Genomic DNA, 15,445 nt, shown 5'->3' on the forward strand with positions numbered 1-15,445 from the left:
TGGGATTAAAGGCATGTACCACCACACCCAGCTAAATAAAATTTTTAATGAAAAATAACATTAAAAATAAAAAAAGCAGGCCAGGTGTGGTGGTGCATTGCTTTAATCTCAGCACTTGGGAGGCAGAGGCAGGGGGCTCACTGTGAGTTTGAGGCCAGCCTGGTCTACAAAGTGAGTCCAGGACAGTCAAGGCTACACAGAGAACCCCTCTCTTGAAAAAACAAAAATAAGTAAATAAAATAAAATAAAAATAAAAAAGCAGGAAGATCGCTGTGAGTTTGAGGCTAACCTGGTCAACAAAGCAAGTCCAGGACAGCCAAGGCTACACAAAGAAACCCTATCTAGAAAAGCAAACAAAAAGAGGTACATCTTTGAGGCAGGTGTGGCACACACACTTTAATCCCATAACTTCCAGGCAGAGGCAGGTGGGTCTCTGTGACTTCTAGGCCAGCTTGGTCTACAATAAAGTGAGTCGAGGACAGCCAAGGCTGTTGCACAGAGACACTGTATCTCAAAAAACAAAACAAGGGGCTGGAGAGATGGCTTAGCAGTTAAGAGTGCTGACTGCTCTGTTACATTAAAAATGTATCAGTTAGCCAGGCGTGGTGGCCCACACCTGTAATCCCAGTACTTGAGAGGCAGAGGCAGGCGGATCACTGTGAGTTCGAGGCCAGCCTGGTCTACAAAGTGAGTCCAGGACAGCGAAGGCTAACACAGAGAGACCTAGTCTCAAAAAACCAAAAAAACAAAAACAAAAAAAAATGTATCAGTTAGGCCTAAGATTGCTAAATAAAGACAGAGTCTGAAGTGTACTTTAAAGCTGCCAGCACAACGCTGAGCAGAATCTGAGCTAATACAAATCTTCTCCTAAACTATGGTAAACAAACTACTCTAAACGGATATATAATACATATACCCCAAGCATTTGCCACTAAGATGCTTGTCCGGCCATTCTTCCCTTCCTCTTCCTACACAGTCAACCATCTCACTCCTCTCAACTGACAACCTGAGCTCTCTTCCAGGAGGTCCCACCTTCCACTCCCTGTCCTTCTGCCCAGCTGATTGGCTACACAGCGCTGTCTTGACAGTAGTTACATCCACTCAGCATACCTCCACACTGCTCTTCCAGAGGTCCTGAGTTCAATTCCCAGCAACCACATGGTGGCTCACACCCATCTATGATGTGATCTGATGCCCTCTTCTGGCCTGCAGGTGTAAATGCAGGCAGAGCAATGTATACACAATAAACTTTTTAATTAATTAATTAAAAACAAAACAAAAGAAAACCCCAGAACCCACAGGCAGATCCCTCCATAGAACTTTTGATGTAGGGACAGTGTCAAACGGAGATGCAGTAATCATGATGGTGTCTACAGTGCTTGGAGTTCTCCATAGTCTTCTAACTTCCAAGACTTGCTTAGAACAAAACACATAAATTGCCTGGGCGTGGTAGCATACGCCTTTAATCCCAGCACTCGGGAGGCAGAGGCAAGCAGATCTCTGTGAGTTCGAGGCCAGCCTGGTCTACAAAGTGAATCCAGGACAGCCAAGGCTACACAGAGAGACCCTGTCTCAGAAAACAAACAAACAAAAGCCCCACATAAAGTGTTCTTTATGTGAAAACTGAGAAAGTTAGCTGCTATTTGTAGGACTGTGAAGACATTCCCAAATGCGGAACTGGAGTTGAGGCTTTTGGAAGCCTTGATGTTCTGGATGGTCAAGGCCTGAGCAGGAGTCTGACAAGGCTCTAACCACACCCTGTGATCTGCTTCATGCTGACACCCCACCAACGGCCAAGTGTCATGTCCAAGTTTATGTATGGATCTCACAGAACGATCACTTGGCCAGGTTCTGTCTGGAGCCACAGATCCAATCCTGTATCTCTCTCTCTCTCTCTCTCTCTCTCTCTCTCTCTCTCTCTCTCTCTCTCTCTCTCTCTCTAAGATTTATTTATTATGTGTACAGTAAGTATTCTGGCCGCATGTGTGCTTATACACCAGAAAAGGGCACCAGATCTCATTACAGATGCAGCGCCATATAAATTACCTCACCAGAGGTTGTAGAGATAGCTCAGAGGTTAAGAGCACTGACTGCTCTTCCAGGGTCCTGAGTTCAATTCCCAGCACCCACATAGTGGCTCACAACCATCTATAATGTGATCCAATGCCCTCTTCTGATCTGCAGGTGTACATGCAGGCAGAACATTGTATGTATAATAAATCGATCTTAAAAAAAATAATAATGACCTGTTACTGCCAATGTTTCCTCAGTACTTGAAGCCACCCAAGGATCATTCCAACTCAGCCACTGCCTTCACTAGGCCTTCCATGTCTGGCCATCCTGAATGGGGTTAGGACCCACATCCCTTTACGTGGTCTCCTCATGACACCCTGTAGATCAAACAGCTCAGTGTAGCAGCACGAGATAGTAGCTCTGTCATGGCATAAGTGACAGGTGACAACAGGATGTCTAATCAGTCTCCAGGAACCATGACTTACACACAGAGCAGAAATGAATGGCCCTAGCCTATAGGTTAGCCTTCCTACAGGAGTACCACATTCATGAAAAACGTCTGAGTAGAAAAGCTAGGTAGCAGCCAGCAAAACCCATCATAGTGTGGGGTCAGCCAGGTGCATAACAAGTCTCAATGGCATAGACTAACGGCATACAGAGGCCACAGATGGTGTCCTAGGCTCAGCAGTGACAATGTTACACACAACAAAGACCAACACAATCCTGTTTTACAGTCCATGCCTACCAAGTCCACCAACACACAGTTTAGCCTTTCCATTTCTACGAGGCCCCACACTCAGCCACTTCTACAAAGGCAGCACCACCACACGACCTTTTTATATTGTGCCCTCACTGGGAGAAGCCAATTGTGATCATGTAGTTAGGATTTTGTAGTAACTCCCAGTTCTGAAGGGGAGCAGTAGTGAGATCTGAGTGCTGAGCTTCATGTAATTGGCTGTGTGCTTGAGGATGCTGTTGGCCCCATTCACACCTTGGCCTCTTGTCTTTATGCTTCTGGCTTCTCTAGGTCCAATTGTGTGGGGACGGGAGGGCATGTGTGTGTGTGTGTGTGTTGTGGGTACCCAAAGACAGAGACAGTCAAATTCCCTGAGGCTGGAGGGTTTGGTTTTGTTTTTCAGGAAAAGGTTTCTCTGTGTAGCCCTGGCTGTGGACTCGCTTTGTAGACCAGGCTGGGCTCAAACTCACAGTGATCTGCCTGCCTCTGCCTCCGGAGTGCTGGGATTAAAGGCGTGTGCCACCTTGCCCGGCTCTGAGGCTGGAGTTTTAGGCAGTTGTGGGCTGCCTAATGTGTGGGTGTTGGGACTCAAACTCTAGAAGACCAGCAAGCAAGCACTTAACCACTGAGTCATCTCCCCAGCTCAGCTCCCAAATATCTGCTTCCTAACTACTTTTGCTTCCCATCACTCTCTGCAGATGCCCACTCTCAGGTAATTAAGAATACAGAGACAGCAGGATCAAGGTAGAAACAAGGTTTCTTGTGTTTGTACAGGGCTCAGCTCGGTGGTAGAGCAACTGACTACACAGATGCCTGGTACTGGAAGCAAGTGTACAGGTTGCAAAGACCCTGAAACTACATATGCCTGCTGACCTGTAGGCGAGTAGCCTCAGGCAGTTAGGAAGGGCCATTGTCTGAAGGAGGAAGCTGGGTAACATTGTCTCTGGTCCTCTGTTTTCCTCTTTTCAGAGCAGGCTTCCCATCATTTTTCTCAAGGCATGCAGGTGTTTTTAAACTACTGCTGCGGCTTGAGGAGAGGGTCCCCCAGAACGCTCCTGCCCTCCCCATGGTCTCCAACCTGCTGTCCGGTTGTTCCCAGGCTGCTGTATGGTTTGTACCTCTTAACCCGTGTTATCAGCTCTGGAGTTTCAAGGGACTACTCTTAACTAATGCCAATTATAGCCACTTCAACATGGGAGCCAGAACCAACGGGATGCCAGGCAGCAGGCAGCCTCCAGAGAGCCGATACCACCGGGCTTCCTGAGTATGGTGGTTAACGCTGTCTAATTGGCCAGGCGGTGGGGGCACATGGCTTTAATCCCAGCACTCGGGAAGCAGATGGATCTCTGAGTACTAGGCTAGCCTGGTCTACCAAGTGAGTTCCGGGACAGTCAGGGCTTTCACAGAGACACTTGTCTCCAAAAACAGAAAAAACATCTCTTTGACACAATCTAAAATCACCTAGGAGACCTATGAGGGCAGTACCACTCATCCCATAGGTGGGGGGTCTGAGTGAACAGGAAGAAGATGACCTGCGGCGCTCGCTGCTCCCTGCTTCCTCACTTGACACACGGTGTGACCACCTGCTTCATGTCTTTTCTGCCGTGGTAACTGGACCCCCAAACTAAGAAACCCTTTCTTCCTGAAGTTGTTTTTAGCAGGCAGTTTGTCGGAGCAACAGTTAAAGTTCTACAGTGACCCAGAGAAAGTGAGCTGTGACCTTATCTCCCCTCAGACCAGAGAACCCCAGGATCTTCAATACGAACACATACACCAGATGAGGAGGAGGGAAGGGAGGGGAGGGAGCCACAACATGTTGTGGATCAGTCACTAAGTCGACTTATTTATTATTTATTTTAAAATATATTTAAACAGCAGCAATCACTTCCAAAATGCAAAAAAATTACAATTCTTAGAATAAAATTATAATGTTTATAATGCAGGTCAGAAAGAATTGAAGTTACAACTGAGAATCAAACACGCAGTACTAAAGGCAGCTGAAAAAGCCAAGGCCCACTAACCTGGGGACCGAGTTGACATGAGGTCACAATTTGTGAGGTTCCCACCCCCAAATCACAACCTCAACTTCCCATTGGTGGAACCAGTGTCCTCTGAGTGACAGAAGAAAAAGTGGCAAAGAGATGGCCCTCTATAGGGGATACCCCAAACCCAGTCCCTCCATCAGCCAGGGACCTGCTAATCGACCTCCTCCATGTTGCTGTACGTGGGGGCTGGGCGGTCCACAGGGGGGGCGAAGCGTTCAGGGGCTGTCCGCGTGGGGGCCACCTCGGGGGCCTGGCCAGGGCCTAGTCCCTGCAACAGAATACGAGGACAGGGGTTGGGGATTGCCCAGCATACTGCCTGGCATCCCGGGGGTGCTGGCTCAGAGCCCCGGCACCCAAGGGAGGGCCCCTAGGCAGGCGCAGACAGCAGCAGCATTTAGACAGAGAGACGAGATCGGGCCTGAATACTCACTTTATTAACACTTTAAATACAGGAAATAGTTCCAGCAGGGCTAAGCCCTAGGACAGGGGTCAGAGAAACAGGAGGAACAGACAACTGGATGGACACATACCCTAGGGTACTCTGCCCCCGCAGAGGCTGCAGTCCCCACGAATCTCCCATCAGATACAAACACTGAGGCCCAGAGCCCAGAGTTGTTCCCCACCACAAAGGTAGGCACGGCCTAGTGAGAGGCAGGTAGGCCAGCTCACAGAGGCACCTGCAGGTGAGCTCATCTCCAGCGGCTCTGAGATACCAGAGGATAGAATACGTTGAGCACAAGGGCCACCAAAGCCGCCACGGTACCCAGGACAAAGTATCGGAGGCAGCCCTCGTCTGTTGTGGTAGGGCCACGTGGTGGGGGCCCCACCCAGTCTTGGGGCCCCCAAGGGCCCAGAGGCCCAGGCCCCTCGGGCACCATCTCCTCCTCGGCCTCGAGCTCCTGCCAAATCCGGGAAGCCTATGGTATGTGGAAAGGGCCATCAGCACCCAGAGGGTGGGGAGGCCCCAGCTTCCCTGAGGCCCCTATAACCAGGATGGCCACATCAAGGAGACTGGGCCTAAGCCCTGGGAAGGCAGCCAGGATCAAGAGAGCATTAGGATATAAGACTCCCAACAGCCTCTGACTGCCTCCAGACAGCTTAATCCACACGTAGCTGTTCGTGGGCAAGGGTGTGGAGTTACCTGGTCAGATTTTAGTCCACACCTCCCACAGAAGGGACCAGCTCACAGAGGATAAGTAGCCAACCCCATGGCAAGCTCCTCAGGGTTAGCAATGTCCAGATCCTGACCACTGTGTTGTGTCTCTGAGCCTGAGAACGAGGGCCCAAGGGTGTATGGGAAACAGAAAGGAGGCTGCTGGTCTAGAGAGCAAAGTGACCATGCTCATGGACCTATGAACAGTGTCAGCAAATGAGAGAGAAGAGCAAGGGCAGCTGCTCACCACAGCAAGTGTGACAGCCACTCGAGGTGACAGCCATTTCTGACAGAGGACACATCAGAACACAAGTGAGAACGTCTAGGCTGGCATATGGAGAACATGGGCCAGAGCTGGGAGAAGTCAGGTTAGTCTGTTTACCGCACCACGCCTGGTGAGCTCTGACCAGTACTTTTGTGCACACTGGTGGCAGCATGTTTAAATATGTACACCTTTGACTGTGTCCCTGGGCTATCTTCCAGGATGCCCCTGGGTGAGGTCCGAACGTCAAGGAACCCTGTCTCTAAACTCTATAGGCTTGAAGGGCCCAAGACTAGAGGAAAGAAAGCTATATCCCCAGCTCTGTCCACCAACTAGCCTGTGCGGCCTCCCCCATGCCTCACCTGGCTGGCAGCAGCCTCAGCTGCAGGGCCTAGGTCTGGGTGGTGTTCAGAGTGCCCTGCCCTGGGGGGTCTCTCCACAGGAGAGTTCCGCCGACGGTAGAAGAGTACATAGGCGTAACGGGTCACAACCTGGCTCTCGTCTACTGTTGTCACCGTGCTGTCATCAAACAAGCGCCAGCCTACAGTAGGGTGGAAAGAGTATGAACACGGCCTGCACCACCACCCCTACCACCTACCCTGCTGGTTGTGCGTGCCCTCACCCACGTCACTGCGCTGGCTACTGCGATCATTGGGCAGACGTGCACAGGCAGTATAGTGACCCCCGATCATGCCTCCATAGTGATTGATGACAGCATACAGGTCATAGCTGGGCAGCTGCTCCTCTTTCTGACCAATACAGAACTTGCTCAGGTCCAGGTTCCTGTAGTCCCAGTCAGAGAAGGGTGAGGCAGTTAGTTAGCAGGAGCCCAGGATTTGCGCCCGGCCCCCTTGCCCTGTCCAGTCACAGGGCTCACTCAGTGCTCACCGAACAGGAAACTCCACCAAGTCGTTGATCTTGTCACGCCAAATGAAACTGCGAAAGGAGAAGCGCTTGAGCTGCACAATGAGCACATTTGGTAGGCGCCATAACAAGAGCTGTTTGGAGGCCTCACGGTGCTGTTTGCACTGTGGGCAGTACCTGGTAGGGGACACAGAGGAGTCAGAACCAGCAAGTTTGCCTTCACCCTGCCCCAGTACCTGCTTGCTGCTCCATCCTCACCAGGCCTCCTCAGGTGCCAGCACTTCAGGCCGGGTAAAGAGGTTGAGGCACTGGTCCAGGGTGAAGTGGCCAGCACGGGCAGCCTCACCAGCAGAGCCTGGATCCTCAGCACACTCCAGCTCCTTAGAGGCCACCAACACGAACTCGGGCAGGCGTTCATTGTTCCGCCACACCAGAGCCAGGCTGCAGTCATCACCTAGCTCCAGCGGGGTCTCTCCTGGAGACAAGCAGAAACAGTGGTCAAACGCTGGCTGTCCAGAGTAGCCAGGCCAAGCTAATCGTATGACCTCCACCCACGGCATCAGGCACCTTTGTCCTCAAGCCGCTGCTCTCTGTTCGATGCGTCAATTTTATAGATGTAAAACTGGGGTGTGTGGGTATTCATGGCTTCACGTGAGTGTTGGTACCCAGGCACAGCAGCTAAGACAGAGCATAGTAATCAGTGTTCACCTGTCCAAGGCACAAACCGCCTCCCCATCTTTTCTCTGCAGCACTCAAAGCATTTCAGCAGATCTTACCTTCAGGCCTGGACACCCTCTCACTAGCAAGCAAGGAACAACCTTCAATAGGCCCACTGGCCAGCATCTCAGAAGAAAGCCCACTGGTGCTAGGTGCAGGACCCCGATCAGGAGGCGCCCACACGCGAGAAGCCCCTGTATCCCCGTCAGCCACAGGAGTCACCAACGGGAGCTCAGAAGGCTGAATGGGTTCTCGTTCACTATCCCCAGCCTCCAGGGAGCTAGTTGGAAGCAATGTGGTGCAGCTAGGGCTCTGTGATTCCAAAGAAATGCGGCCAGGCTGGAAGGGCGGCTGGAATACACTCACAGAGTACCTGGCAGCGGACAACAAGGCAAGTCAGGACTCTGAGCTGCTGGCCACCACCTGAGCACCTCTGCTCCCCACCCAGACTGGTGCAGCCTCTGGGCTCTCACCGAGCATAACCTTCTAGTAGCTGAGCAAGACGGGCGTAAGTGAGGCGTGAAGCAGGTACACTGACCAGGAACGGGTAGCCAATGTTCTCAGGGCGGCAGAGGCCTTTGTGGTCAGGCCAGTGGGTTTTCTGGCAGAACCTGGAGGGAAGGAGAAGGTTAAGACTAGGGTCTTACCACTAAGTGCCATAACTGTTACTAGGGACTTGTCTGAAGCCCTGGGGACTAAGTATGCCAGGCCTGCCTCCCCCAAAGCCTGATAAAACAGAGAAGTGGGTGAAAGGCTTAAACTTTGTGCCTACGTGTAGACAGGAGGACAGGACAGCAAACGGCAGGTGGAGAAAACGGAAGGGGAGAGGCCATGGGGTTCCTCACTCACTGGTTGCAGTAGCCCACACGGTAGCAACGGGTACAACGCTTCAGTTTTTCATCCTCTGATTGCTGCTTCCGCTGGCAGGCTGCACACTTAGAGATGGGGATGCTGGGTACCTGGGGGCGCTAGGGTGGGTCATCTGGCTCAGCAAGGCCAGGCAGGAGTGACCAGCCCCACCAGGGCCCTGTGCATCAGGTTGTCCCCCACTTACCTGCTGCACCTCTAGCACCACTACCCGCTCCTTAGCCAACTCTGGGGATAGCAGCTCAAAGCAGAGGAGCATGTCAGTTGGGGACACAGCGTCCAGTGAGTGGGAGGGCAAGAAAACACGGTGGAAACGATTCTTAATTACCTGGAGATAAACAACATTTAGATGCCATACGGTAAGGCCTTTCTCTAGGCCTGCTTCACAGGGCCAAGAAGGGCTTGGCTCCGCACTACAGAACAGGATTTGTGGTCTAAAGAATATGCTTGCCCAGTCACAGAGTACACAGAGTACCTGAGAGACAGCAGGAGCAAGGATCAACTACAGTGATGCACACTGAGGCCTCTGCCCCTATGCTAACTAGCAAGCTCCTCATCTGGAGAGGGAAAGGAGAATCCGTGTACGTGGCCTGGAGAGATGGCTCAGCATTAAGAGCACTGGCTGCTCTTGGAGAAGATCTGGATTCCATTCTCGGCACACACATGGCAGTGCATGACCATCTGTAACTCAAGTTCCAGTGGGTCCGACACACTCTCTCCTGGCCTCTATGGGCACCAGGCATACAACATGGTACACATACATACATGTAGACAGCAGGCACAATACTCATAAATCGTTAAAACAACAACGAGTAAACATACATGGGCACACGGAGAAACCTAGCAAAGATGTACCTCAGCCAGGCGCAGGTTCTCGGGCTTCACGTGGACACTCTGCGAGAGGGAATCCAAAACTTCACTGGCGCTGGAGTTCTCCTTGCTAACACTCACCAGGAACTTTGGCAACAGAGGTAAAGTCAGTGTGGAGGAGTGGGAGCGGCCTGCCTCTCTAGGACAGCCAGAGGGTGGGCTCGGTACTTACCTTGACGGGTTTGCTGTGGGGCTCCCTGGCAAAGTAAAAGATGGGGAGAACCTTCTGCTTTTGTGGCAAGGGCACCGGCAGATAAAGGAACGGGTCAAAGGTGATGGAGACCTGTGGACGCAAGGCGACACTAGGGTGTCACAAGCAATCAAGATGCCCATTCTTGGAGAGCCAATCCAGGCCCTCAGATGTTCTCACGGCCAACCAACAAGCGCAAACACTCGCGCCTTTAGTCAGGAGCCTGCCCTGCCTCACTTCTTCAGACCACGGAGAACCCAGGGCCCCTCTCTGCCACCTCCCTTCCCCAAATTTAGCCCAGCACTCCCTGAAAATGCATATGCTTCAACTTAATCTGACCAAAGCAGCCCAACCAAATAGGGGTCCCTCTCTCTAGGGGAGTCCACCACACCTTGGCACACACAGGGCACACCAGCTTCGACTTGTACTGGCCCTGAAACAGGTCCACAATGAACGAGTCGTTCCTCATCTTGTGCCGCTGCCATGCTTCCTCAGCTACCACCTGAGAAAAAATGCTGAGAACTAAGGAGAACTCAGGGCTGGGACACACAAACCCCATTCTACAACCCGCCACAGACCACCTCAACCCGCCCACGGACCTCGTCAGGCCGCCCACAGACCACGTCAGGCCGCCCACTGACCTCGTCAGGTCGCCCGTCTGAGTCCACAGTCTCGGTGTAGGGCTTGTTTTGGATCCGATTCAGGTCCTCATGAAGCCCATCCAACAGGAAGGCCATGAACTCCTGGGCATCATGCTGTGCGTAGCCTGTGAACTGGCTGGCCTTGCTTGCTACAATGGCCTGGATGAAGATGCCCAAGTGTTAGTGAGGAACCCTAGGACCCAAGCCCTGGGCACCTTCCTAGCTAGGCCTCCCATCCCTCTCCAAACAAGGGTCAGGGTGATCACAAGTCACCTTTAGCTTGGAGGGCTGAAAGGCTTGGTGAGTTCCCTTCCACAGGGCCCGGAGCAGCACAGCAAAGCCAATGGCCAGACGCCCACCGGTCCCCAATGGGTTGTTGTAGTTAATCTCAGCTTCAAAGGATCGGTCTAGGAACAGTTAAGCAGAGGTGTAAGAGACGGAGGTACTCCTTCCGCCTACCCCGTCTCCCAGCCCTGACCTTACCATGGAAGAAGTCACGAAGTTCCCGAGTGTTGGACAGAGACTGGATGACACTATTCATGAAGCACGTGTTCCCTAAATTGACAAGGCCAGTAAAGCCTGGCAGGCACACCTTCTTCTCTTCCTCCTCCTCCTCCTCCACACTATCTCCACTCACCGGGCTATGTGGCATTGGAGGAACCATACATGTGGGTTTGGGCTGTGGAAGCAGAGCAAACGTGAAAGAGCAGCCCTGACGCTCCTCCGGCTCATTTGTGGCCCTACCTGACCCAGAATTCTCACCGAGGCCAAGTGTGGCTCTGGCTTTGGGGCTACATGCTCCAAGGGAGTGCGGGCCACCACACCATCCAGCCCTGAGTCCTCTGATCGAGCCTTGGGTTTTTCCTTCTCCACAGCCCTGGCCTCCTCCTGGCCTGTCAGGGGGTGGGGGGCACCTCCCGGAGGGGTTGAATCCAAAGGGGTTGGACCAGTCGGCACGGCAACCTTTGCACCACCCACTGCACCTTAAACAGAGGGAATGAGAGGGCTGGTGGTTAGCAGCATGTGTGACAGGGGCCTGACTGCGCGGGGCTCGGGCAATGAAGGGAGCTCGTGTGCAGACCTCGTGTAGCCGGGGCCTCCAGTCCCCCCCAGCGCTGACTCTGCCGCTTCCGGAGGCAGATATCGATGCGGGAGGCCGTGAAACAGAACGTACACTGCTCTGGCTCAATCAGGTTCCTGTCACGGAAAAGCCGAGTTTAGAGAGCTCTGGTGAAGTGCTTGAGGCTAAGAAAGCCAGAGAGATAGAAACCCAAGTGGGACAAGCAGGAATGGGGCTGGGCACCACCCACCTGAGCTTCACCTGCCAGCGGAAGATGGTGTGGGGCCCACAGCCTGGATGCAGCCTCAGGAAATTTCCATCCCTGCAGAGGCAGGGCAGGGAAGGAGAAAGGACAAAAGAAAAAGCTTGGAACACATTCCCCGCCAAGGCCCACTGCCTGTGCCAGCCCCGGCCACACACCTGGTCTGGAAGATGAGCGTGAAGTCCTGCTCTCGGAAAAGAACTCGAGAGCTGTTCCTGCAGATCTCCTTCACGTACACGTGCACCACCACGGAGTCCGGCCCCTTCTCATAGGAGTCATTCTTGACGAATGCCAGGTTCACCATGGACTCTGGTTCTATGTTGAGACCACGGCTCAGCGCCACCAACCCAAGACAAGCTCCAGCCTGCTACTGTACTCCTCCCTACCCACCCATCCGCCCTGCAGTCCAACCTGGGGGCCTGCCTGACCAATTCCCCATGTTACCATCCATCAAGGCTGCAGAGTCTGGTCCTACTGCCATCTCCTCTTTCCCGTGCTCATCTTTCTCAGGGTCTCTGCTCCGGACCATGACTGCCGAGACTGGGTCATTCCTGGGGGATAGTGTCTTCTCTCCTGTCAAAAGGGCTAAATTCTTCTCTGAGCCCAGGAGACTGGTTTGAGGGTTCAGTGGTGGTACACGGAGCTGATCCTCAACCTAATCACCCCCAGCCAAAACAAAACAAAAGGCAAGATTAGCCCTGGATCTGGCAGGTGGCACCCACTCTAGCCCACATTCCTTCCCCAATAGTCCAAACAGGTGTCTAACTCTCACCTGGGTGGCCGAGTCAGACAGGAAAGGTGGGGCATCACCCTGGGGGCCAGGGCCATCCCTGGACCCTTCCCCTTCTGGCCCTCTTCGAAGATGCACAGCCCTCTTGGCGCTGGGCCCTGCCTGTGCCCCAGGGCCAGCCCCTGAGCCTACCTCACCACGGCCCTGGGCCCGCTTCTGGTTTCGGGCTTCCTGTTTAGCTCTGCGGGGCTCAGAGCCTGGCTCCAGGGAAATGGGAGGCAGCTCTTGCCCATTCTCCTGGCACCGCAACCCTGGCACCAGTTCTTGGGTCCCTAGAGGTTTCTTCTGCCAAAGATACAACAGTTAGGCCCTGCTGAATACACTGAGGTCCCCAAATCCCATGCCCTCAGTCGGAACTTACCAAGAGAGAGGGCCACGTGAGCAGGGGGACCTTCTTGGGTAATGCCAACTGCAAAAGACCACCCTTACGAGCCTGTACTTTGGTGCAAGAACTTTGTATTTCAGCAAAGAAGACACCACCCCATTGCCGGCCATCTGGAAAAAAGGGTGGCACAAGTGAGCGGGGCTGCGGCTGGCAGAGAACTCAAAGGCTCACACTGAACCCGGGCAGATGAGCATACCTGGAAGCCTCACCACACAGTCTGTGTCGGTGAAAGCAGCGTCCACCTCCTCCAGCCGCACGGGACCTGCTCCTACCCGCAGCTTGACAATCACCTCATCTGCACTCTGTCTCCAATCGAGCAACAAGTCTACAGGGAGAGCGGCAAAGAGATCGGAAGAGTCTCAGCCAGCTGCTAACGGTGACAGACGTACTGTCCCAGATGGGAGCTGGAGTCCCCTTTCCCTCAAGCAGCACTCAAAAGCTCCATTCAGTCACTACTCACCCTCTTTGGTCTGCTCCTTTCGAGGAGTGGGCGCTGGCAACAAAAGAACAGACAATAATGAGAAGCCAGACTCCAAGACCCCACCATCTTCTGGCTCTTAGATGAGTCCCTCGAGGTGAAAGCGGAGGTTCTATCCAGCTTGCCATGAGTCTTTTTGGGAAGCGCCACTCCTACCTCTCCTCGGATCTCCATCTTTGCTTTCCTGGTTTGCGCGGTCCTTCTGCTTCTTCTTACTGGTGGCCTCCTCCAGCCCAGGAGGCCCTCTCCTTGGCCCTGTTGCACTGGCCCCACCAGACATCTTGAGCCGCTTGGTAGCCAGCCAGAGTGCCCCAGGGTCGGCAACAGCGTCTGGGTCAGGGCTGCGGCGCTTTCTTCCTGGCCCAGCTATCTTGGCAACTCTTTGTGGCCAAATTCTTCAGCAAGGAACCAAGAGCCTAATGAAAATGGACCCACGTTATCACTGCCAAGGCCAAACAATTTGCTCCCTGCCTAGAGCTGCGGCACGGCTCAGCCTGGGGGCACTCTCAACCTAAAGGGCAGTATCTGAAGCGGCCATGCCTACAGTGAGGCTACCCGATGAGGAGATAAATAATTCAGGCAGCAGCACCTGCTTCAGGCCACATCTCCCGGGTATCTGCAAAAGAGAGACCCACAATGCTGGAAGCCGCACTAAAGGAAGTGCTGGGTCAAGGCAGTCGTGGCCGGGGACCAGGATCGTCCTCTGGACAGGAGCCATGGCTCCAACCCACAGAACTGGCACTCCGAGCAGAGCGCTCCCTCTCCTTCACTCTCACTGGGTGCTTAGTCACCACCAGACAAGCAGAAGGTGAAGGGGTTAGGCAGGAGACAGGGAGGCCACCAGGAAGTATTAGAAAGGCCAGACTCTGGAGCTGAAAACGGAGCCTACCCAGGTTGCTGCCAGACTCCATCCAGAAAAGGGGTCTAACCTGCTTTCCTGCCAGTGCCCGTTTTTACCATAAATCAGCTTCTGAAACTTAAGTCTTTTATCTCCACCTAAAGCGGGACTTCTCTCCCCAGCTTAAAAGAGGAGTGGACTCCAGTATCGAAAGCCACGGCACTGGGCATCGGGCTTGACACTGACACAGACATCGCCTCTCCTTGCAGGTTCCTTCACTCATCAGCTGTAAGCCACCGCGGTCTAATCAGTTTCCCACCTGTGTGTGGATTCTGGCTCTTTCCAATCCAAAATGAAGTTGTCAAAACCAGACACTGAAGTGAGGGTGGAACGTAGACCTGGGAGCCCTCGCAGCCTCAAGGCCGGCTCGCTAGCCAGAAACGATACGACCAGCCTCTCTCCCCTTAGGGGAAAGGAGGTGATAAAAATACCCTTGTACGGTAAGAGTGATGAGCTGAATCCTTAGTGACAGGCTGTCCGAGCCTGAGGGCAGAGCACTGGCCTTTTTCCTCCTAAAACCTAGGCCCAATTCACAGGCTGAGTCCCTCCCCCATGCTCCGAGGCGACGAGACGGCAGCGGAACTATCCAGAGATCCCAGCTGGTCGGAAAGGCTGCGCAGAGTTACTGACCACAGACCAACGCCCCAGCTAGGCTGCTACCCGACTCCAACCTCCCAAAGCCTGGCCTGCCACCGCCTCCTCCAGGAAGCCACCCTCGCTCGCCGATACTCCTCTTAAAAAAAGAGAGGCCGGCCACAGGTGTAGCATAACGGCTCAGTAGGCATCGGTGGGCCCAGCACGCCGCGGGACTCGGGATATCGGGGCTGGCACGGCCCGTGACCTTGAACAGGCCGCCCCGGGCCAACGTTGCGGCCTTCCCGCTGCGGCCAAACCGGCGACTTGCGGCCCGCACCACTCACCGAGCGAGACCGCCGCCACCAGCCCTCTTCGGGCCCTGGCAACCCGCTCTCGATTCCGGTTCCGGCGTCGGGTCGGTTCCGGTTCCGGCGCGCCCCTCCCCCGTCCCGGCGCCGCCGCCGCCGCCGCCGCTTCAGCCGCTTGTTTTGTTTCGACTTCGAGATAGGGCTGTGGGAGGCGGAGCGCCGAGCTGATGACGCACTTCCGGCAGGAGTGGGAGCTGTAGTGAAGGGCAGCTACGGGAGGGCGGGAAAGAAAGAGGAGGGGTTCCGGTGCATTGCCCTTTTCTAGAATCC

General features: G+C 53.9%; 1 protein-coding gene across 12 annotated transcripts; it reads right to left on the minus strand.

Moving 5' to 3' along the window:
- Positions 1-4,584: 4,584 nt before the first annotated feature.
- USP19 (ubiquitin specific peptidase 19) lies at positions 4,585-15,390 on the minus strand. 12 transcript variants are annotated; one of them, XM_084752582.1, is made up of 27 exons: positions 15,152-15,387; positions 13,490-13,749; positions 13,316-13,348; positions 13,052-13,180; positions 12,832-12,965; positions 12,453-12,752; positions 12,125-12,335; positions 11,839-11,995; positions 11,669-11,740; positions 11,440-11,555; positions 11,121-11,335; positions 10,842-11,037; positions 10,632-10,765; positions 10,359-10,517; positions 10,109-10,219; positions 9,700-9,810; positions 9,513-9,614; positions 8,845-8,985; positions 8,640-8,758; positions 8,264-8,401; positions 7,850-8,163; positions 7,641-7,751; positions 7,332-7,548; positions 7,098-7,250; positions 6,832-6,992; positions 6,572-6,750; positions 4,585-5,062 (listed from the first exon to the last, which is right to left on the minus strand). In XM_084752582.1, the coding sequence occupies exons 2-27, from the start codon at positions 13,611-13,613 to the stop codon at positions 4,946-4,948; spliced, it is 3,954 nt and encodes a 1,317-aa protein (XP_084608708.1). In that variant the 5' UTR covers positions 13,614-13,749; positions 15,152-15,387; the 3' UTR covers positions 4,585-4,945. The 12 variants fall into 12 exon arrangements, with proteins under 12 accessions (XP_084608708.1, XP_084608707.1, XP_084608716.1 ...); XM_084752581.1 differs by having other exon boundaries at positions 11,121-11,341; XM_084752590.1 differs by having other exon boundaries at positions 12,603-12,755; positions 15,152-15,386.
- Positions 15,391-15,445: the final 55 nt, after the last annotated feature.

This window comes from Acomys minous, assembly GCF_964271855.1.
Source record: "Acomys minous genome assembly, chromosome: 13".
NCBI lineage: Eukaryota > Metazoa > Chordata > Mammalia > Rodentia > Muridae > Acomys > Acomys minous.